We start from the raw sequence: 24,456 nt of genomic DNA, 5'->3' as shown, positions 1-24,456 counted from the left end.
GGCGCAGGCCCCTGTGTGAACCAAGCATTAACTTTTGCAGGAGGTGACCCTGCAAAATACACTAACTAATCCCCTATTTAAAAACAGAAAAGGTTATTGAATGAACAACACAGAGCCACAGATTCATGTTCCACTTTGACATATTCAGAAGGTGTGTTTCCAGAGATAACGCTTGAAGTGTCTCTCAACGAGATTACATGCAAAGGAAGCCGCACCAGGTGGTACTCTGCAGAAACTCACAGAGTTAAAACATTCAGGTCTGACTTCCTCGCGATTTACCAGTAGTAATACATTAAACTTGAATAACCACCTACGCTTCAAAGCCCATGAGATTGCTTGCAATAGAGCGTGCAAGTGTCTCCAGTTCATGTCCATTTTTCATGTGAATGTTTCCTCCAAGGTGCCCTAGGCACTGTACCTAGAAAGCCTAAAGAAACCTGTAGAGAGAAGCCAATGAGAGAGGTAAGAAGAAAACCCCAGAAGAATTTGTTCTGGGGAAAACCCACGCATTCTTGTTCCGTACTTGCAGGACATACACTCCTCTGTACGAAGTATTTGTGGGGACTGAAAACGCTGTGGGGCCAGCAGAAAGTCCCCATAACTCAGTCCTAAAATTTGCCTAACAATAAAAAAAACTTCCCCAAAACGCAGTGTAGGCCTATACCCACAGAATCAGGCAGGGATTGAAAACCCAATCTAAATGTGGTCCGGGCAGGAATCGAACCAAGGCCAAAGCGGTGGACGGCAAAGAAAGTAACCACTGTGCCAAGCTGACTCCCCTTTTCAATGTTTAGGGCCTAAGGCTTTGGTTTCTTTGACAAGAACCAATTATTGTCCTAGACTGTATAAGCCCAATCAAGGCACAAGATAAATATGCACAAAATAGGAGGTAACACGTGTTGTGGAATATATAAGGCCCAAATTTATAGGCCTACAATGTACGTGTATTCCTGTAAAATCTCACACATCAATTGGCACGCGCCATTGCCACCATTTTTTTGAGGAATATTTTTACTTGGAAGGATTAGCAAGCACAGAGTTATATTCAGTGGTACAAAGTATTACCCAGATTTAGAAATTCATAGACTCTGAACTTTGCACACAGCAGGCCAATGTATCAGCTCACATGGTGCCACATTGATTTGCTCAAACATCATAGTTTATTGTTATTTTATTGTTTTAATTCCATCTTATTAATGTTTATTATAAGCCAAGAGTTAAGTTGGTAAATCTCTGTGCTTCACCACCTTAAAGGGCACAGACGGGCTGACTTTTACCCTAACAGGAGTTTATAAACGTTTCCTGGAAGGTACTGGTAGATGTAGACAGCATGATAAGACCAATGCAGCTCTTCACCTTGTCACGGACCTCATGTCATGTTTCAGATTAATTGCTTACTGGTGCAGAGGGGTTTATACCTAGCCAATTAATTCCTAAGTTAAAGAGAACTTTAAAATCAGAGTTAAGCTTACACCAATAGTGCCTCGTTATATGACTTTAACCCTAACGTACCTGAATCCATCAAAGTCCACACCCCTGTTTCGGGTGATTTTGGCGGATTCAGGGTACCCCCATACTGAAAAAGTTGGGGGATTTTGATGGATTCAGGACATGAAGCCTAGCGGTACTGCAAGATTTTGATGGATTCAGGATACCTCCATATGGAGCAGTTGGGGGACTTTGATGGTTTCAGGATCTCAACAGATTTACTCCCGGCTAACTGGTGGATTCTGATGGACTCACTGGCCACCAAAATTTTGTTGGTGAAATTTGTTTTGCATGGCCAAATTGATTGATTTTTGTAGATTCAGGATACTTTCTAGTAAATATACCCAAGGGGTTAGGGTTAAAGCTTCTGTAGAAAGTATATTTTTGTGACATGGTTCCTTTAGTGTCATAGTTCCTTTAGCGTCATGGCTCCTTTAGTACGAGGAATACATTCTTGAACTTCACTAGTGAGCTTGAAAGCAATGAAAGACATAAAAGAAATGAAAGCAATCCAAATCACCCAGGGAACCGCAGCAGTGTCGTTAAACCTTTCAGGTTGTACAAGGGACCGCCTTAGGGGTAAATGGGTAAGGAGACCAGCACCTCTCATGAAAAATACATTACATGGGCTTTCCACTCTCTGGGAAAACAATATTGGTGCAAGGTAGGGCAGCAGTGATTTATGTTCACAGTCATAAAACAAGTACAGTAGGGGTTAAAGGGGCATGCACGTTGCCATCTGTGACAGGTGATGTCATAATTATATGACAAACAGATGAAAGTAAAACATCCATTTGTCCTGTGCAGTGAAAAATAGCACTATGTACAAAATGTATCTAAGTTACAAAGCAAGGCAAGACTAGTAAAGCTGGTCCCAGAGTGCACACATTCTATTCAATCAATTTAGAATGGCTATTCATTGGAACTTTTTTCATGCATCTGGTCTATACAAAACAAGGCCGGATTTAGCACATAAACCCTCCTATGCAAACATACATTCCGTGCCAAATTGTCCTTTCAGTAAAAAATCAATCCAGTCATCCAGTGACTGTTTTCAACAGTTATATAAGAGGTTCCAGCCTACATAAAGCAGGATTGACTTGCTGTGACTGTTTCACTTGATACAGCTGTGCTTTGACTGCAGGTGATTGATAAGCCAGATGTGATACCACTTGCCTGCTTTTGTCCATTGACTGAATGTGACTAGTCACAGTGCTTGCTTGAAATATGATCAGACTGTTGGTGACTAGCCTGTGTAAAAGGTAGGGGAAGAGGACTGAATTTGTTTGACTGTCTGTAACTGTTCAGACTTCAGGAGGATGTTACAGGATAATTCTATACAATAATACTGCTCATAAGTGGACAGCCAGCCAGTCAGTCTGTCTATCAGTAGGGGAGATTGCAAACTTGACAAGGGCAGAAACAGATCTTGGGTTAATCACACTTCATAGCATTTGAAAGAATCAAATGACATGGGATGCATGCTTAACCCAGCGAAAACATTTCCAAGTATGTGGAACTGGAGTATGTCGGGAAATATCTTGTTAAAAGTTAACGACAAAATTTAACCGACTGTACATACACAAATCCCCAACGGATGAAATAGTATACTAGCGTACATATTTGTAATAGCTGAGCATTACAGGCAATGTAAGTATGTGGCAGAGCAATGTTTGTACACGGATGCATGGATTTGCAACTGTTACAATAGAAACTGTAATATACAGTAGCCGGCTTGCCACTGCGACCGTGGCTCTGTAAGAATGAAATCCCCCTCTCGCACCTGTCACTCAAAAGCCAATGGAACATTACGTACCACCTGCTAAGATTGTAAATTTGTCAAAACATTGCACGAGGCGCCACGCCGGGGTCGCGTTGCCAGCACACGGTTCAGCGGTGAGCACTGGATTTACTGCGGTCTGGCAATTCCTAATAAAAGCTTTGAATGTGTATATAGCATATTAAATACTGTAATGTTTGAAAATAATACATGGGGCTATGCTTTATTTAAGTCAAGCCACAATACATACACTAAACAATGTACATACATGTACATGTACATGTTATTTGCTGTGGTACAAATGTAGTCAAGTTGATCCATAAAAATACATCTATAAAAATTCAAATTGACGTAAATTAAGGGTGTTCAAAAGTTAAGATGTTGTTTGCCTATGTTATCTGTGAATTCAAACTACATAACGCTACGTAGAGCAGTGAACAACATTAACACAGCCAACTCATTCCTTTCAAGGAAAAAATAGTGCAGAATTTTTGGTCCTGAACCCAAGATATCTAATTGTCGATTCCATTAGAAACAAAAACATTAAATCTTCTCGGCTATGTGTATATCTACACTCCAAAGTAAACTTTGTGGTGCTACTGCTAGCATGCCAGTCTGGACAGTTTACATTCAATAATTTGCTTGAAATAACTGGTACCGTACATAACACTAACTAGTACTAGGGTCACTGGTACATAACACTAACTACTACTAGTACTAGGGTCACTGGTACATAACACTAACTACTACTAGTACTAGGGTCACTGGTACATAACACTAACTACTACTAGTACTAGGGTCACTGGTACATAACACCGACTACTACTAGTACTAAGCTCACTGGTACATAACACCGACTACTACACTGTACCAGGCTTACCACAGACTAGTAGACAATAGAAAATGTTCACTGATGTTTTTCTCTAGTTTTTTCACTTTTTTTCATAGAACTTTAATTTTTCAACTCAATCCACACACACACACACACTATAGCTCCTATTTAATGTGCCAAGTTACATTTAATTTCTGTAAAAAATATTGCAGGTTTTTAAAGTAAATTTGCAACATGTAACTGCAGAAGTACCTTACTCAGAGACACAGTATTATGCATAACACTTTGAGTATGGTATCGTTTCGGTTTGCGGTAACACCATGTGGTAATAACTACTGCTTAGAAGATATTAGTTCTGAAAAGAACTTGTCCTGCTTATTATCAACTTTGCTAAGTATTTTTTTGTTCTGATAAGAACAGTCCTGCTGTAAGTTCTAAACGAACCTGTCTTTGGTCTCAACGTTTCGACTAGCCTGCTCTAGTCATCGTCAGGAGACGATGAGTATGTTCTTAAGTGAACTTAGAGTATGTTCTTAATTGCCTGATTAGAAGGACTTTTAACAGTGCACATGATGAACGGGACCAGGCTCTGTGTAAGCTTAAGCTTCTTCCTGGTTCCCCCATCCGTCACCATTTATGTTTAATTAATCAAATTGTTCTATTAAGTTAAGTTATTGTAGTAAATAAATTGTTGCATTAGCATTTGTGACAAATGGAAATAAAACAATACCATACAATGTAAACGCATGCAAACAGGGCAGTTAATGGTGCAGTAAAAACTGAACTCTGCCACAAGTAGGCCTATGACACCACAGCCATTAACTCACAGATGCCCCCATTTATCAGCAATGTTTTTGTTAGCCTAAATACACCACAAGAATTTGTGCCACAGGTTACAACACCGCCAGAGCTCAAAGCAAAAATGCCACACAGATTCCCTTTTCCCACAAGACTACAAGGAGAATCCTATCATCATCACACCTTAAAGGAGCACTTTTGAGAGCATGCAGTTACAGACAGTCAAAAAATCAGTCATCTTCCCCTGCATGCCTTTTACACAAGCTAGTTGCCAACAGTCAGATCATATTTCAAGCAAGCACTGTGTCTAGTGAAATTCTGGCGACATACAAAAACAGGCAAGTGGTAGGCACAGCTGGCTTATCAATCACTTAAAGTCAAATCATAGCTCGTTACATAGACAGCCACAGCCAGTCAATCCAGCTTTCTGTAGGCTGAGAACTCTTAACTGTTAAAAACAGTCACTTGATTGATTTTGACTGGAAGGGTACAGAATGCATGTTTGCATAGGAGGGTTTTAATGGAGTACATTTCAAAGAATGCACCCATTTTGCCTCAAAAGTGCATTTACCATGAAAAAATTATCGTTTGAAAAGATCATTAAACAGTAGAATACGTGTACATATACATGTATGTTACTTCACACGACTATGCCTTGGATATGTGCTGTTTTGTTGTAATCACTGCACAAAATTTGGAATTAAAAAAATCGAGGCATACGTTGGAGCGCTAGTCTTCATTTCAGTCACAACTGTTTCTTTTCAAAATGTTCTACAAATGTGCGTGGGCTGTGTGAATAATTCTGAAGCCAACGCGGGACCTGATATCAGTGAATTGAATACATTGTATGCGGCTAGAAATAAGTATAGGCAAGGCTACAAATGCTGCTACATCTGATGCAAACTGGTGAGGTTTTCCCATGTTTTCTCCGTAAATCTACAGCATTACATGGATCTCCTGTGACCCAGGCCTTTGGATGAATGAAATTAACAATCAAAAACATGACATTTGTGTGAAATCTGGCCGCATGTACACCTTTAAAACTATCATGAACATCAAAGCAATTGATACTTTGCTTGGAATCCTCTTTAGGCCCAGCCAAAGCTAGACAAAGTGCAGAAGCGGCTTGTTACGAAACCCCACTGGCGATGTAATACGAGGCTCAATGCCAATGTTAAGTGGCAAGAGGCAGCAAACCCTGTGATGGTGGGTGTGCTGCATAGTTGCAATTGGACAGTTGTTGCACATCATCAAGACAGAAAATTACCTGACAAATTGCATACTTACTTCCAGGTCTTTCTGATAGACACATATTGGATCGGGAGTTCGGTTCGGCTCGCATTCTAATATTGTAATGCTAAGCTGATAGTCTCAGTAAATTGCCACAATTTCTTCCTCTAGTCTACTGATACCCACAGCTGAATTACCATTCATTTGGACTCAATGAGCAAAATCATTTCATTAAGTGGAGGCGACTCCTGGTCGGAATCGATTACAATTTATTCTCAACTTGGAATTGGAATTGGAATTGTGAAATCACCTTCTGCCAGCCGCAGCAGAACGCTTTTCAAACTGGGGGCATCACCAAAAAGGGGCACTTGCTCAGAAAAAAAGGCACCTTCCGTCGATGTGGAAGAGGAGAAAATTGTAAAACTAAGTTCACATTGCAAGGAATACATATTACCCGGAAAAAAATTTACAAACAACATTGACATTGATATACACTTTTAAAAATGTTTGCGTTAACAATTTTTTAAATCTTAATTCCTTTACTGGGAATTCCCGTATCGTTCTAAAAAATAAGGTACTTTTGTTCACTTGAGAGAGCCCTTTGGCCTCCAGCACACCCCCCCCCCCTCCCCCAGTAACCTCTCTGGGTCTGCCCTTGAATTTGACTAATTAGGCCTATGCAAAGAGGCCATTTTTTATCATGAGAGGGGCACTATTGCTTTTGATGGCCAGTTCAGTGACCATTTTATTGGCATGAGGAGCACTATTACTTTTTTAAGACCAATTTTACATCTTGAGAGGGGCACAGGTTTAATACTGCGAGCAGGGCACTATTTGTGCTTTTGAGGGGCAGTTTTCCATCTACAAATGTAGATAAGTTATCGCGAGAGGAGTACTACTGTTTTTGATGCCCGATTTCCCATCTCGAGAGGGTTTTTATTATTGCGAGAGGGGTATTGTGCTTTCGAAGGATAGTTTTCCGTCTCAAGAAGGTTCACAATTTTGTTAATGCGCGAGGGTTATTTGTGTTTTTGAGGGGCACTTTTGCATTACAAGAGAATTACAAGACAATTTTTAAGAAGGATCATAATGCTTTCATGTGTGTGTTTAAGGGGCAGTTTTGTTTTCATCTCGAGGGGGCACATTTACGACCGCGAATGGGGCAATTACGATCCATTTTCAGTCCCACGCATACTACACACCACAAAAGAGCTGCCAAGAATTACGTTGCCAAAAGTCTACTACTACAAAATACTACTGGAAGAAATTTATAAGTTTGGTTCGGAAGTAATAAGAAAGGTTTTGAATGTGCGCTGCATGTATTAGGGAAAACAGCTGCGCACGCATTGTACAATCGCCACAAGATTACCAAGACGTTGTTCTGACAGTTCGTGGGTGATAGCAGTTTTGTCACGATAAGGCCCTCTCCCGGAGGTGGGCTATAGCGGCAGTGGGTTATCGCATATCTACAAACAACGTCTTGACCCGAGACTAGGAAGCATCTTGAATTCAACACAGATAGCCGAGACGATAGTCTAAAAAGGCTTTAAGAGGAGGAGAAATATGCAGCCATGAACTGTCCAGGACCAAAATATGCCACAGTGACAAATACGCCCCAGCAGGTGCCAAGAATTAATTGACAGGGCCATTGCCATTCACCTGCTGTGACTGGGAGTTGCTAGTGAGGTCTCAATGTTGATTGCTGTACAGTTGCAGCAGTTTGTGAGGGGAACAACACTGATAAAATGTTGAGCGCTGAATTCAGGGTCACATTAGTGCCATTGAAAATTTCAGGTTAAAAATATATTATAACTTAATCCTACGAAATGGGTTATCTTTTAGTATTAGATTTGTTTTCTTTGAAGTAATTATACGAGAATTCTTTGTTCATCATATGTGACCTGCCATAGTATAATGAGGAACAACCCCCACCTTTTACTTTTCACGTTATGTACATAAAGTTAAAGCGCAAATCATTGGCTTTCCAATGATACCAAATTTATTTCTGCAGCTTAATATATGGCGTTTTGTAAATAAGCTCTTCATATTCAAGTCTTGTGTTATTTTCATACATGTAATTTGCATTAACCACTCATTAGTCCCTATAATGCCCGACACCACCCAAGCACTTCCCTGATTTTCTGTGTTTATCCGTGAATAGATACAATGTAGGTGGTAACACGTTAATGCATTTGTGTGAATCCTCAGAAGTTACGACTTGCAAATTCAAGCTACATTAATGATGACACACTGCCATAATATTATTAGGGCATTTGACTTTTTATTCCAGATAGATCAATCATTTGAACCCTGTATGCAAGTGTCTGAAAAACTGTCTGGCATGACGCCACGCCTGAGGCGAAAGAAAGTTGTCATTCTTCTGGTATGGTGATGCAAACTGCTAGAACGATTACTTGGATTATCCATCAGAGACTGCAACTACACACACAAAATGTACAATAAAGTATGCAGATTGAAAAGGCAACTGGGACTGCAAACACTGCGAAGTAGCAAACCATGAGGTGAACTGAGTGGAGAAAATATTATATGGGCCAAGAGACGTTAGTCCTTTTACATCTCAATTTGATGAGGTTACTATTGGATGATTACATAGAGAACAACATAATCCGCAAAATTTCAATACACAATTACACCATTTGTGACTTGTGCTTATCACACGATGTGGGGAATGTGCAGTACCTCACTTTGACGAAAGGATCAATTGATTTTATGCAAATTACGGGTGTTTGTGTATCATAACCACTCAGATTTGCATTTTGATAACGCGACAAATCTGCATTCTCTGTTGCGCAGCGAGTATACTGTACATTATACATATGTGCACTCGTTTGGGTTTTTTTCATATTGATGCGAATCTTGGTACATTTTTTTTCATATTGATGCGAATCTGGGTACATATACATGTCACATACGTACGGTGGATGTCTGCGCCCTCCAAATTTTCGTTTTTACAAAATGTCAAATCTGTTTTAGTAATTACAAAAAAATGTAATATCTCCTTGGTTAAAAGTAGAGCTATCACATCAGCTACGTCCTTCTCAATTTGTTCAGAGAAATGTTGAGGAAATCACGATTTGTACAATCAACCAACTTTAAATGTGATTTTCGTCGGTTTTGCTGTAGTGTGGACAGACTTTGTGCAGTTTGAACGAGCCTTTTGGTTACATTGTACATGAATGTGCAAAGATTGACTTCAGTCACTAATGTATATATCTAGATCACCCTCAGGCTTTTGTCAGGAGGATGTGCAATCAATACTGTGCACCTGTCTCGCCAATCAATCAATTACTTACAAGCCAATCAATCAATCATGACGACTCAATGATTGTTTATTATACTACTTGTTTCCATTCATGAAACAATCAGTGCTGATTAGTGTTTGGGGAATAGGGATAATATACTGTCAAGGAGATATCTTCACTGCAGGATGGGCAGCCAAGAATTTATTTTAGCAAGTAGGCCAGAGTTGTACCATGGAGGCCATAGCATGGTTGTACCATGGAGCTATAAACACAAGGAGTTGCAACGGTCAGCAGATCAAACGAACTAACTCCCACGCCGCGCTCGTAAAACACTGGGTGGTAGCTGATAAGAACTGACCGCAGACACCCCCGAGGCCACTCGCGAGCCAGCTCCCGCAAGGAGCTCTGGGTATTTTATGCGGTAGCGCGCATGCGCAATAGAATCGGCCAGCCACGAAGACGCGAAAATGGCGGCGTACGGAAAGAACGAATACTACACCGAGTCTGATTTCAGCGATTTATCTGAGGACGATGTCGATCTTGTGGCAGATAATTTCGAGGTGGAGAGCGAAGAAGATGATTCTGATATTATATACTGTATTTGTCAGAAGCCAGGCACAACAGAAATGATTGCTTGCGACAATCTTGAGTGTGACATCGCATGGTTTCATTACTATTGCGTCGGGTTGACCGCGGAAACGATTCCAGAAGATTCCTGGTTTTGCGATAGTTGTCGCACTGACATGACATTGAATAACGAATCTCGTAAGTACTGTTGATATTATCTGATCATGGAGCTATAGCTCCATGATCTGATTATGGGGAGAAACAGGCTAATTTCAAACATTTTGAAAACAGAGAAAAGAAGAAGTAGGCCTACAAATAGGCACTATTCTTGGGAGTATTTTGGGACTAAGGGAAGATTAAAAAAAAAAGTTTCTAAATTCAATTGTTTAGGCCTACTTTTGTTTATTTTAGAAAACAAAACAGGCCTCCTTTTTATAGCTGCATGGTCTACCCTTACCCTGTTGTAAATTAATACATTCTTGGCGCTGTATGTAGGGGTTTTGGGTTTGTTTTTTTCGAAAACATAATAAAAAAAGTGGCGTCTAGGGACCTACATCTACATTTTTTCCAGATAAATTCTCATCAAAAATAATTAATATATGGCCAGAACAAATTTGTTCAAATTTAAAGAAGAAAGCAATTTTTTTCTTATGCTCAATACAATCATTGACAATATACATGTACCATAATTTAGTGAACATGATTTTTTTTTCTCTGAAAGCAGCACTGAAACATGGGCTTTTGTTTGCAAAAAAATGTAATAAAAAAGATTATTCGTGTTATAATTTCTTTATCTAGCACAGCGTTTAAAAAACAAAAACAAAATAATTGAAACAAACTTAATTTAAGCCTACATGTATTTTTTATTGCAGAAGAAGCAGAGGTGGATGTATCGACCCAGGAACTTCCTGGCCCAAGCAAGACAGATGAAGCAGCAGTGCAGTCTGAACCCAAGAGCAACCCAGCTAGTTCGAAAAAAGCCAGCAAGAGACGAGCAAAGGACAATGCAGCACAGAAGGAACCAAAGAAGTCAAACAAAAAAGGTGACTGTATAATAAGTTTCTACCAGTATTTGTTGTCAGGTGTGGATGATTGGTTTGGATTCTTAATTTTTTTTTGGGGGGGGGGGAATAAAATATCATTTTTGATTGAAGAACAATTTGTGAATGTGTGCAAGGTTATAGGCTTATACTTATAGCTCCATGGAACGTGTATGTACATGTACATATTCAACAAGTTCTGGATTATGCGAGTGGTCTCTCATTAACAAAAACAATCACAAATGGTGACAACATGCCCAGATGTTTAATTGTAAATATTATTATAACTAGGAAGTTTTCTATTTATCCATTCATTCACAGGTGTTCAGCGCCCTGTTGCCAAGTTCAGTCAAGAAGATGCAATCCGGAAAGCCAGTGTTTACGTCAGAGATGGACTCCTAAACATAAAATCAGACCCAGTTTATTCTGCCAGCTATCCGATTGCCTTGTGCATCATGGCACTGGTTACTAATTTGTTAACGTTTGTAGATGTATCGGCGTTTGTTTGTTTGTTTTAGGACTTATTGTAAGTGATAGAAATTCACATGACAAACCAGAAAGAACTGTTAATGTAAGTAAAAGTGAAAAAATTTCCAAAGAAGAGGAACAAGTATTGCGATACGTTGCAGGGTATATCCCATTTGCTTTATACAAACGATTTAAAATGCACAAAAATAAAGTAGCAGAAATGTATTGTAAACTTTTGTCTTCATGGAAGGTCCCAAGCAGTTCAAACACAAAAACATTCTTAGACTATACTCACGAATGGATAAAGTTACAGAACCGTGGCGGATTGTTTACTATAAGTGATGAACTGTATATATTTTTTCGTACTATAGAAAACGAAAGCAGAACTCTCCTGACCAAGGCAAATCTAGATCAATTTCCGGGTGTTAACGTCAAGAGTTCCCTTTTTGACAAGATCCTAGCCCAAAATCGAGTACATACATACTGGTGTAGCCTAACTGAGGGTAAAATTCAAGGAGAGTGTTCAAAGCTTTTGTTAGACATCATTGTCAAATACTTCATCAAAATTAGGTGTAAGGCATTTATCAAGGTGTATTTAGATCTTAAAAAATCAGCTCTGAAGCAAAATTCCACTCAGAAAAAAGTTTCTAAAAAAGCTGAAAAGGCTTTACGCAAAGAATTAGCGTCATCCACCAATAATAAAGTAGATGGAAGCGTTTAAGACAAATCCAAGTAGTAAGGGTTATTGAATGCTGGTAGCTAAGAACCCTGAATATTATCAACTGACAGGGAAAGAAAACCCCTGACTGACTACCTGCAAACCTGCATTATTTACATATGTACATGTACACTTGAATCCAAAAATGCATAAAAGATGCAATTCTCCAAGTTGGAATGTGCTATTTTCGAAATTATTATCTGTCAAAGAATGACGGTATTAAAGAACAATGAATTGAATATTATCAATTGCAAGGATGAGATTATGTTTATTTCATGACTGAGTACCTTCGAACCTCAATAATTTACATATGTACACTTGAATCTAAATATGCAAGCTAACATGCACTATTTTTTTGTCCACTTGTACATTTCCCTCTGTTGTCGTGTCCAGCTCCATGGTCTGGCATGCATACAAGTTTTAACCATTTTAAATGCAGACCAAAGTATAGGGTACTGACTAGCTATACCTGTTGTGTTCCCATTACTTCAAGTAATTGTTTTGAAGATTAATTTAACAGTATTTCAGACATTGTTAAGGGAAAAGTCCTTAACATTTTGTTGTACATTAATAAACCATTGATGAACATGTTAGGAAGACGACAAGAATTTGTCTGGTGTTTTTTTTTTCTTTCTGAAAATTACTACAAAGGGCTGAAGGCTTTGTGAGTTGCTGCTGTTAGTGGTTTACTTTCTTTTAGGAAGTGGGGTGGAATCTATTTTGTAACCACTATCATCTTGGTTTTGCTTCCGAACATTCCCTCGCTTAGAGGCCTTAGTACATGACGATGCCACATGCAATGCCAACATATTGTGGCTGAATTGTTCAACGGTGGGATTGTCCCAGGATCCCCCAGATCCCCTCTGCTTACTGAAGTATTCCTCAAGTGGGTCTTGGTTCAGTTTCTCACTGAGAAGGAACTTGATGTTCGTCGACGACAGCAAGACGTTGGCAAGTTCAACAAAGGAGTGAACTATAGAGAGAGGAAAAGAAGCACAAGAAAAGGTTGCAATCATAAAATAAATTAAAGGCATGCAACTTTTCGTTTGACCAGAAAATTTGCCTGTTTTGTTGTTTTGACAAACAGGGCGAGTAAATAAATATTCATTTGGATATGTCATTGTCTCAGAAAGGGGAGGTTACCAAAATTTTTCTTTTCAGCCAACATTCTGTCTGGGTATTTGACAACATTCGGTTCAAGTTCAAGCATGCATGAAAAGGTGACATGCCTTTCTTTTGTGAATAGGCCTCTCCCTATCAACGCAATGACAACACTGGGCCAAAAGAGGGCATTAAGGGGGAAATCGGAGGCATATACCTGTTATCCTCAGACCGTCCAAGGTTTCAGTACTCAGGCACATTTTCTTGCGTGTGATGTCATCAAGATCAGGAAGAGCTTGAACTTCACTCTGCCACTCCCTCAGGAATCCAAGGAAGTCTTCCTTCAGCCACTAAAATTGTCAGAAAAAAAACAGAACAAGGTAGAGGGTAAATTATAAAATGTTTATATTGAAAAACAAAAACCTCCAAGTTTGGCTGTCCTATTGGTATCCTTATTTTTTTAATTTTCGAACAACCTGGCACTAAACCAAAATATTTATAAAACCTAATGTCATCATGTTGCAAACTTTTACATTCTGAAAGTGAAAAAAAAAAAAACAATATTATGCACAATTTCCTAACGAACTTTACCGTACAATAAAACCAAATTTAGCACTCCATGACATTACCGAGACCAATTAATCTTTTAAAATATTATCCAAAATGTGAGCAGTGTAGAGCAAAACTTACCTTGAAACGCCAATCATCCACACTTGTGTACGGTGCCAAAGCAGGCTTCCTGGTGCGCCTTCCCTGATTCAAGTTTGACACGTTCAGACAGTCAAAAAACTGGTCAAACATCCTGATGAATTTGACTGTTGACGCAGTTCCAACTTGACCAAGGGACTCCAAGGCATTCGCCACAGTGCTGCTGAGAACCTGCCAATCCCCCAAAAAATTTAACGTTGATGAGTTGTCATGAGATTTTTTTGTTACTTTTGTGATAAGAAGAGAGTTAATGGTTACGGATTGCTGGATTTTTCAATTTTGTTTTAAGTTCGTGAGCTCAAAAAGGCATTCTTGAGCAGTGGTGTCTGAAAATTAGGATATGGTGGCAATAAAAATATACTTGTTGACTTTATAGACACATTTAGGAAATTTGATTTTATTCTGCCGATCAAACGATTGAAAAAATGTCTCAAAATGTATAAATATGCATTGTTAACATTGATAATTGTTCAAGTAATTTATTCACCTGTGCAGCCAAGTACACACGCATCCTGAGAGAAGGCGTCAAGTGAAGATGCTCGTAGGAGACTTTGTGCAGCATCCGCAACCCTGGTGAAGTCCGCTTCAAACCAGCATCCCACTCGTACAATTCTAGGAGATGGGTCCATTTGATCTGCTGTTTGTTGTACTGTTGGAAATAACCAAAAATTGCCACAGGGAAACATTTAAAAAGACAAATTTATGTTTTTAAATGATACACATGTGCATGCACTGTACAACATATATATGCGTGTACTCGAGAACTGAGATACTCACCTCCATGTTTCCCTATTTTAATAGCACATGCCAAATTTGAAAGGGGTAAATGTATGTATTTGTGCCTTGCTGTTATTATGGATGTGGGAGGTGATTTATTTATTGCAATGTGAAGCCCTATTCTTGTCCTTCCACTCATACTAGCTTCATAATCAACTGCATTTACATTTGTCTTATTTCCTCTTCAGTAATTAAACTGAAAACACAAAGCAATCTCTAAAAGCATGTAGTTTGATTGTAAAGTGCCAAGGAGTATTTCTTAAATGGATTTGGTGCTATAGAAATTCCATTTATTATTATTATTTTATTAGAGCAATATAATTTCCACCCCAACTGATTTTTAATCAGTGCACGTATTTAGCAACAGAAAAGCTCCTTGGTTTCAACTTACGAACAGTTTCCTTGTGTTGTTGTTGTACCCCGAGTTCTCAAAATTGTTGCGTGTTGTTTTGAGCAGATGTGGCACATCACAGATGAAGAAAATTTTGCGACTCGGGTCAACAGGATTGGCTGTAGCATAGATGAGGCTGGGTGACTTGTCGTGAAGGCATCCAGAGTGAAGCCTATAAAACTTTCTGTTTGATGAGGCACCATCTGCGACAAATGCCCGCACAGCCATCCCGGCTGTTTCTACATATCGGACACATTCCCACAAGCAGGGATACAGCTGCTCGCTGGTCACTCCAGTAGTGGGGTACATGGCAACAGGAGAGTGAAGTGAGCTGTCAATCCCTCTTACCATGATTACAAGAACATGACTCGCCAACTCAGACTCTTCCTCTCCCCTGCAGCGCTTATCAAACCTACTTATCTCATTAGCAATGTCACCGACATCAGTGAAGCCAACAATCTGGCCTGATCGTACAGAATAAACCAATCCAGATTTGACTTTCATTTCGTCAAATAACAGACAAACATTCTGCGACTCTTCTGGGTTGCCACTAATGTTGTTCTCCACCACAACTCTGTTCAGTAAAGCCGAATTAAATCCGATCTTTGGATCAGCGAAGTGTGTGTACCTGTGAAGTGTACTCGGATGAGGTAACTGCAGGAAACCGGAACCCCTCATCAAGTTGTAGGCCGACGCTGACTTTGTATGCATTGCAATGCACCACCTGATGACAGCAGGGTGCCAGCGCATTTGTTTACCCTTAGCAACAGCACTCTTCTGTTGCTCCCAAAGAAGCCTTGCTGGGGTATCCTCTCCCAAAAGGTCGTTGGTGAGGGTCTGATCTAAGTTGTCAAATGCCTCCTCCATTCCCTTCTCCTGTAGAGGAGTAAGGTGAATGCTTTCTTCTTCCATCATGGACGAAATTCTGGTTTCCAGTGCAGCATTTCGTCGTAGCAAATTCCGTCTATCGCTCTGGAGATCTACCACCTTCTCCTGTAGCTGCTGCTTTGACAGGGAAATATTTGGGGCATTGGATGATGCAGATCCGCTTCGTTGTTGCTTCCCCATTAACCGGCTTGTAGCAGATGCGAGATCACCTCTGTGTATTTTACAGTAGTTGCACCTTGTTCTGCTGAATTGCACCAAAAGGAGACAGTTCTTGTGCCGCACTGTCCCATCCACAACGACATCATTGTTAGTGACCTTTGTCGGAACTTGACCTTCTGATCCACACTTCGAAGCCACTAATTCAGGGAAGTCAGGATTTCCTAGACATGCATGCATCCCATCAAGCTTGCTGCACATGATGAAGGTGTCTTCAAGACCCAGGAACTCAGGGACATCCTTGCACAATGGGTGATCGCTCTTACAAGTGATGCCACAAATATTAAGCACCCACGAAAAATTGGCCAGGATTGTGAAGAACACAATGGGATTGCCCATCTCATCAACTTTGAAGATTTTCACTCTATCGTCACCTTTCCAGACCATTAAGGAAAACTTCTCAGCTGTAGTGCGGTGAGCATCTAAGGTCACAACAACTTCACCAGTGCACCTGTCACATGAACTATTAGCGAAGATGGCAATATTTATGTTGCAAACAGCTTGTTTACGCTTTGCACGGTTTTCTTTCCATCTCCTAAGCTTCAGCTCACACGGCTTGCACACATAGGGAGGATGGATGCCTATCACATCGTCAGCCACAGCGATGTCAAAAGCAGCCTTGATATCCACAGCAAACTGCTCTTTCAGCAAAGGATTTCTGCCCTTCTGTTGGGTACGACTCTCACCACAAAGGCGACAAACTCCCAACAAGCAATCCTTGTGTTGATTCATCCGACTCTGTTGAATAATAGAATAAAATATTAATTAATATTAATGTGTTGAGATAATACATGTACACCCATTACGAGACACCTCCCCCCCCCAAAAAAAAAAAAATTATGTCACAACTTAATGCAACAAATGCAGGCAGATGAACCTGATTGTTTTGATATAGGACCTATGATTAGAAAAAAGTGGCATCAGGTTGCAATATTTTTTCCCATACTGTTATAAATCTCCCCGCCCCCTGATAAAAATAAACAGACAAAAGGAAAAATGTTCGTATATTCCTCACATATTAATTGGATCACTTAATTATAATTTATATTCATAAAGTTACAATTTTCTAAAAAACACAAACAAAGGACCCCCCCCCCCAACAAAAATAAATAAATAAAAACAACATCCCTGAACATGTTTTAAAAGGCTAGCATGTCACATTTAACAGTTAAAAAAAAAACGTTTTTCATTTAGAAATTGGTTTTGGAACAATCAAAATTTTTGATATAAAAAAAATGATTTCCAATGCAGTCTGGCATTTCATTTTCTTCATCCAAACTTCAAAAAAGCTGAAATTATTAGTGAAATTAAGTCTTTCCTCCCAACAAGTTAACAAGCAAAAACATATAAAGCTGCAAGGAGCTATGAGAATTACCACGCTGCGGTGCGGATGAGGGAAAAAAATCCACGAAACGATCAATTTTTGTCGCATCATAAAATTTCTGTACGCTACCGTACACTTTCACGCAATGCACGAATGGTTAGAAAATACGATCGTTTATGTTCTGAAACAAGTTTGATCTTCCGGAACCTTTCGGAATCGTTTTTATTGATAAAAATATCATTTACTAAAAATTCATTTCTCTGGCAATGTGTTCACATAAAACTTACCAAATCTCGGCAACAGAAAGTCTGATTTGAACGCAGAAAAGACCGACGAGTTTGGATTTTTTCGCTGAATTTATCGATGAAGATGGCGCATGGTACAGGTGGCTTGGAAACTACTGCGCATGTCTTCATTCGTTTGCTTACCGATGGCTACTCTAATAAAATAAGTAGCCGTGGAGATTTCATTACTCCAGTAAGGCGATGCGCGGCGTGGGAGTCTGTGCACAAAGGCGCTCATCGCGGTCGTAAATCTGCTCGCGCTGCGGGAGACCTCCACTGGGTTTGTGCATGGCCACACTGCTCCTTAATTGGCTGCTAATGTCTTAAGGGGATTTGGCGGGCCGTTCGAACTCCTTCCTTTTTATAGCTCCATGGTTGTACCATGGGGTTGGATTGTCACTGTTTCCTTTTTTATTCAGTGGCACTGGGATGACGATGGGCATACCTTGCAATCGCAATCAAATTGTGTAATCAAATATATCACTGTACCAGATTGTAATATTGTGCACAGTGACATCGCCAGGTACTGTTTTTGTCTTCTTGTTGTTTTTCACTGCGGGATACCAGCTCAACAAATCATCATGTCTCTCCATTAGTCAGTTAGTTAGTGACAAACACTGACACTGTCTATTGCTCCTATATACATTATTTCGACCAATTTCAACCAAACTTTGTCAAAGGTATGATAAGTAGCCTAGTCCCAACATGTCACATGACCAAACTGGGGTCAAAGTTCATCATGGGGTCACTGGGGTCAAAAATCAAATTTTTTTAATACTAATTCGTTGGCCCGTAGCTTCTAAGATATTTCCGATTGAACGTGTTTATTGAAAGGGTACTTGTTGGGTACTCGCACAAAGGCAACAATTTGCCTCTAAAGAAGGCCTTGTTAAGACCAAAACGTCAGGCCATCTAATTCTTTTTTATTTTCAGAAAAACACATAAAACTGAAGAACCCTGTTAACTTTTAACTTCCTTTTGTTATACTAACTAAGAATGGTTTAACAAGCCAATGTTTAACTACATTGTACTTCTCTTCTGTTCACTTTTTTTCACAGATGTTACAAAACGTGACTGATACTGAAAGGTCAGCAAGAACGTAAACAATATCCTTGATGTGCCAAAAACATCAAAAGTATGTTTCCCAAACTTTAGCCTTTGATGGCAGAGGGGGTTCTGGCCAAAACGTGACCTTAGTTAGGCTGGGCTTGTTTGTAAGAGCACAGGACAACAACAGGTTGGACTTTCTGAACTTGCCCAATTAGGAGTGCAGGGAAACAATGTCTTGAGAGATTGTGGTTGTTTAAAGGTATACTCCATCATTTGTAATTTGTGCATTTTGTTCATTTGAAGCAACAAAACTGCTCAAAATCTAAAGAAGGGTGCTGAACAACTGACCTGATGAAGTTTCAGCGCAGCTTCAGCTGTATATTTCGAGAAAAACAACATTCTAGGATCTCGATTTCAAATCAAACGTTGCTGAATCATGTTTTGAATTGGGCCTGAATTCCGCGTCCGAGACACGTTCTCACTGAGCCGATTGCAGCTACGCGATGTCGCGCACCGATCCGACGAATTATAGCAACCACACTGTGTCGTGTCAACGCTTGCGCGCTTCACTGAATAAAATAACGAATTACTAACGGAAATTTCCAACAGTGCTTCTTAAGGCCTTCTTTCGTTGATTTCTTCAAAATGACAGCTTGCCAGGAAGAATAATTTCACAGGGAGTTTAGTCCCCTTACTATCTTTCAACCAAGTATGGTTTTCAACAATAATTATGCCAGTTACTTCTTGGATAGCTGCAAATAATGGACTTTGGTTTTAAAAGGCTGGGAGCTGGGGTGTGTTAATGCCCCCTTCCACTTCTTCATTCAGCTTATCACAATGTGGATGCCTATTAAAGGGTTGTCGTAACGGTCCTTTCCTCGCCTTCCACTGCTGTGACCCCGGCTACCTGATTCCGTGGGTTTTCCCCTAGATTATTCTTCTGGGGTTTTCCTCCCACCTCTAAAACTGTAATTTCTTCTCATTGTCTCCTCTGTACATGTTCCTTCAGGCTTGCGAGCTACAGTGCCTAAGGCACTTTTTGAGGAATCCTTGGTGTCTTAACCAGAAATGACAGGGCCTAATATTAATATTAATAATTTTGGAGATTTTGTCATATTTAATAAAAAACTGTTTGTGAGGAACATTCATTAAATTGTATTCGCTCATCATTTCGTTCTTTGATAATGTTTTACAGGGAACTGGCACTCGACAAGCCTTGCTTCTTGTGGGTCCCATCCATCCCTGCTTATATTTCCTAACACCACGAAAATAACCTCATTTTGTAATGGTTTGTATAAATAATAATAAAGTGGTTAATTAGTGTATATGTACCTATCTTGCATGGAAATAATGGCAAGTAAAAGGTCTACTGGGATTGAGCGAGGCAAACAAGCAGGTGGTTCTACGAGGGGAAGGCTTCAGTGGGTTAACACATCCCTCTAATTCTCCACTGAACCCCTCCCCCACCCCCCAATAATTATTTTGATTTATGAAAGGCACCAGTCACAAGTCCTTGGATAAATGCCTTGGACAAGGCCACTTCAGGTGAGGGTTGCACAGTGAGAGGAAAAACCAAAAGGCAAGCCAGAAAAAATAGATGCAGAATTTCATGGATTCTTTTGTGCACATGTCCCAAGATATTTTACTTTTTCTGCCCCTGCCAAAGATTCATACATTTCCGGTCAATCTAGTCAGTAAGCATTTGCAGCGGTTTTAAGCATTTTCATGCTATTAACACTTTGTCTGAAACTTCCCATACAAAATCTCAAAAAAAACCCAAAATCTTCTTTAATCATTCCCTTACAAATTCTATTCCCACTATTTTTCCAATAGATCCTCAAAAGTTATCACTTCAAAACTCTTTCTATTAGCCTGTTGCATATTGGACAAAATTACTTTTGTAATAAAAAGATAAAACCTCTTTCACGAGTTTGAATACTGTTTGTTGGATGAGGTGTTTGTAGCATTTTTAAAATTCAATTATTGTCATTTGTTTTTCCAAAAAAACCTTGAAAAGTCATGGTGTAAACAACAGGTTAGCATAATTTCAATGTATGCACTGGCCAAGTAATACTTTTAAGAATTATCCAGGGTTTATGAAGTTTGCACACAAGTTCACAAGCTACATGTACATGTACATGTGACAGTTTATCCACTCAATGATCCAGTACAAATCATATTAATTTCTACACATTAAGGTCTGGACATATTATTACCAGCAGAATATTTCTCAAATTTTCTCAAAGTTTGGCACATGTTTTCAACAGTGAAGGTCTTTTCATAGGCATGACAACCTTAACTTCAAGGTAACCAGACACACACACCCACAGCCCCACTATTGATTTATGTAATTGGCTCTAACAGTGTCGGCAGTCTGGAATCACCAAGTCTATTATTTCAAATCAGCAGTTCCGAGATTTTTCGAAACTTCGGCTTCATTTCCAGCTTCGGCTTTATCTCTAGATTTGGTCCAAGACTGGATTTTGATTTTATTCAACCAATGAAGCCAGTCTCTGACATGCGGAGTGAGGAAACAGCAGCAGTAGAGGCCAACACGAGGAATCAATTCTAGTCTTAGGAATTTTGGCAGTGCTAACCAGGAAATTCTGCGCAGACCTGCTGCAATTGCATTAGCTTTAATTAAGCTCTGAACTTCCTGGGTAGCATTGCCAAAGTTCCCAAGACTGGATTTGATTCATCTTGTGAATAGGATTGTAAGGGGGCCGTATCATAAGTCCAATGCCTCAAAGATCTGACACCTCATCAAGGGCGGATCCAGGGGGGGGCAAAGGGGGCCATGCCCCCCCCCCCCCAAAAAAAACGAAACCAATTTTTTTTTTTTTTTTAGGTGACATCGCAATAAAGGCAGGCAATGAGTACACCACCATCTTTTCCTCAAAAAAAAAATTGGTTAAAGTGGTCAGAAATTGCCTCAGATCGCACCACACAGCATCTAGAATCCAAAAAATTTTCGGGGCCCTTAAGCGGGCCCCGAACCCCACGCCGTAATTTTTTTGACCCACTTTTTTGGGGGACCAAATTTTTTTTTGGCCCCCCCAAAAAATTGTGTTCTGGATCCGCCCTTGCACCTCATAAGTCCGAAATTTCGGATTTATGAGGCATAAATTCCGCCTAATAGGTCGGACGCCTCGTAAGTCCGACACCTTATGAGGCATCGGACCTATGAGGCATCGGACTTATGAGCGGACCCCGATTGTACATGTATACTGCATGCTGTAGCAGTATACATGTGCAGTCCCTGTGCAATCCTACCCGTGAAAAAGTACTCGCACTCATACTGATAGTAGAAAAATGCCTCGTACGTGTACTTGGACTCATACTCATGCTCATGGCAACGTTCTCATACTTATAAATACTCAAACTTAAAGGTACCCACACTCAAACTGCTGGCAAGGCTGCGGGTCTCCAGGCAGAGTGCTCATACTCTTCACTCGTACTCATGGAAATGTACTCCACTACAACACTGCCTGAAGCCTAAGCTAGATACAAACCCACGATTTGGAAAACTTCACTGATCTGACACTGACCCCTGCTTGACTGGTGCTAGGCTTGTTTTCCTAATATTTAGGCGCTGCTGGGTGGTTGCGCCTGTGGGGGTTTTGCCAATGTATACCTCCCAAAGCATGTGGGCAACAGGTGAGGAACAAGTTAGGGGTCTATAAAAAGCTCCCTGTCTTGGTTTTGCTGTAGTTTGGCATTGAGGGTGCAGGAAGCTCAAGGGAAATGTAGGAATCAGTCAACAGATAATAATTTGGTTTGGATGCTTGCTTTTACAAGCTAAAAACCTTCTGTTGAAAAGTTGGCTTGATAAGAGTGATGAGTTATCCTGTACTGGACTGGTTACTTAATATCAGTGCTACATGTACAAACTGGCTGCCGTAATTTCTAAGACCAAATTTTGAGGTAAAAATACTACTGACAGGATTTTTGACCATCTGATCCAATTGGCGGTGTCATTCATAACAAAAACTCACGTCATAGTCCAAAAAGTAGCATTTCACTGAACATAGTTGTAAGGACAGGACAGTTTAGGCCAAATTTTAAAAAAATATGTTGAGCGTCCCCACCCGCTTCCTTTTTGGAGGCCGCATCCTCCTTTTTTTTTTCTTTTTTTTTAAAGAAAAAATGATAAATTTTAAACAGTGACAAAAACTGACATCATTTTGGCCTTCTTGTCTGTTGCATCTAGCCCAGATAAATCTGGTATGTCATTTCCTGAGTTCAAGTGGCGGCCATTTAAAAAAAAAGCTGGCAGCCATCTTGAAAAATAGCCCGGTTGAGCGGCCATTCTGGAGGGAAAAAAAATAGAAAGGGCCTCCTCCTTCCTTTTTTTCAAAAACGCAGGACGCTAAACATTTTTTTATTTGGCATTATAGAGTGAAAAAATAATGTTAGATTGAAAATAATTTAAGAACAAATTACTGGAGTGGATACATTATGTCTTTAATGACTACATATGAAAGATCACATGACCTCACAGTATTTTGCCCCCCCCAAAAAAAAAGAATCCACATTTATCCCTGAATTTGTACAGCAACCAATTTTCCCAGCATACTCAGCAGAAAGAAAGTACTACCCTACCTACATGTATAACTCATTTCATCACCAATTGCTTGTCAGACAAACATTTCTCCTTGTTATTCTATGAATGAGGTTTGACAGACATGACTTGCCCAAGGGCGAAAATTCACCACCATTTAACATCAGGACGCTTGTTTTATGAATGAGTGGGACAGACATGACCCTGGGCCCCAAATCCAGATCAAGTACTTTGCAAATGGGTTGGACCCTTGGGACCAGACTTGTTTGTTGGGGATGGGGTTTTTCCCCTAGTGTTGTGATTCATGGGGTGAGTAATGGAGGTGATAATCTAGGGGGTTTGGAGGGAGTGACCTGGCTTCCTTTTACACCCATGCTGAGGGGTTTATGGGGATGGAAAGGTGGGGAAAGGGGAGGGTCTCGGAAGTGTGACTTTTTGAAGTTAACAAGGATGAGCAATCATACAATGTAGCAGGCTATCTTTAATCTTCCAAGATCAATGGCCTTAAAGGTAGTATACAACAATTGCAAACAGCAACTACTAAATTTTAGTGAAATATCGTACTGGACAGTAAGTAAATAATTGTCTTACAAAGCTTCCTATGAAATCATGACACCAGTGTGCTGTCATTTTCAAGAAAAGTGAATTTTTTATATAAATTTCCAACTATGGTCGACTGACCATTGTTGGAGACAAAACACTGACTTTTTTCCTTTGAATATTGCACCCAATTTAGCTACTGCTCTCAATTAGTTCACATTTTGTTTGCAATCAGTTACAAATCCGTGTACAAGCTAGTGCAAGCCAGACGTGACAATTCACCAACGTCTATAACTTATTCTGTTTTGTATGAAGTAGTGTCAGGAACCAGTTTATAAGAACATCAATTTGTTTTCTTGGTTTTCCATTTTTTTTAAAGTCAGCATTTTTTTAAAGTCATATTTGAAACATGTTAGCCCTCTTGAGGGGAAG

General features: G+C 39.8%; 2 protein-coding genes across 2 annotated transcripts in view; one reads left to right on the top strand and one right to left on the bottom strand.

Moving 5' to 3' along the window:
* The first annotated feature begins 10,017 nt into the window (after positions 1-10,017).
* On the top strand, positions 10,018-12,187 carry LOC119733034. The gene is made up of 4 exons (XM_038206614.1): positions 10,018-10,156; positions 10,831-11,001; positions 11,320-11,479; positions 11,512-12,187. The coding sequence occupies exons 1-4, from the start codon at positions 10,018-10,020 to the stop codon at positions 12,185-12,187; spliced, it is 1,146 nt and encodes a 381-aa protein (XP_038062542.1).
* A 683-nt stretch (positions 12,188-12,870) lies between these two features.
* Positions 12,871-24,456, bottom strand: part of LOC119733033 — a 46,588-nt gene continuing 35,002 nt past the window's right edge. The window contains exons 8-12 of the mRNA XM_038206613.1: positions 15,162-17,003; positions 14,481-14,642; positions 13,976-14,164; positions 13,503-13,635; positions 12,871-13,157 (exon numbers count right to left, since the gene is read on the bottom strand). Of these exons, the coding sequence (XP_038062541.1) occupies positions 12,871-13,157; positions 13,503-13,635; positions 13,976-14,164; positions 14,481-14,642; positions 15,162-17,003 (2,613 nt within the window). The remainder of the gene's footprint in view (positions 13,158-13,502; positions 13,636-13,975; positions 14,165-14,480; positions 14,643-15,161; positions 17,004-24,456) is intronic.

This window comes from Patiria miniata, unplaced genomic scaffold (assembly GCF_015706575.1).
Source record: "Patiria miniata isolate m_02_andy unplaced genomic scaffold, ASM1570657v1 HiC_scaffold_25, whole genome shotgun sequence".
NCBI classification, from domain to species: Eukaryota; Metazoa; Echinodermata; class Asteroidea; order Valvatida; family Asterinidae; genus Patiria; species Patiria miniata.
This window is presented reverse-complemented; position numbering and strand designations above follow the sequence as displayed.

What these genes read in the sequence shown, in the direction of transcription:
- LOC119733034 (XM_038206614.1), top strand. Translation starts at nt 10,018, where the DNA reads ATGATTGCTTGCGACAATCTTGAGTGTGACATCGCATGGTTTCATTAC. An exon ending in GACATTGAATAACGAATCTC is followed by an intron (nt 10,157 to 10,830) that starts GTAAGTACTGTT and finishes TTTTTATTGCAG; the next exon opens with AAGAAGCAGAGGTGGATGTA. An exon ending in AAAGAAGTCAAACAAAAAAG is followed by an intron (nt 11,002 to 11,319) that starts GTGACTGTATAA and finishes ATTCATTCACAG; the next exon opens with GTGTTCAGCGCCCTGTTGCC.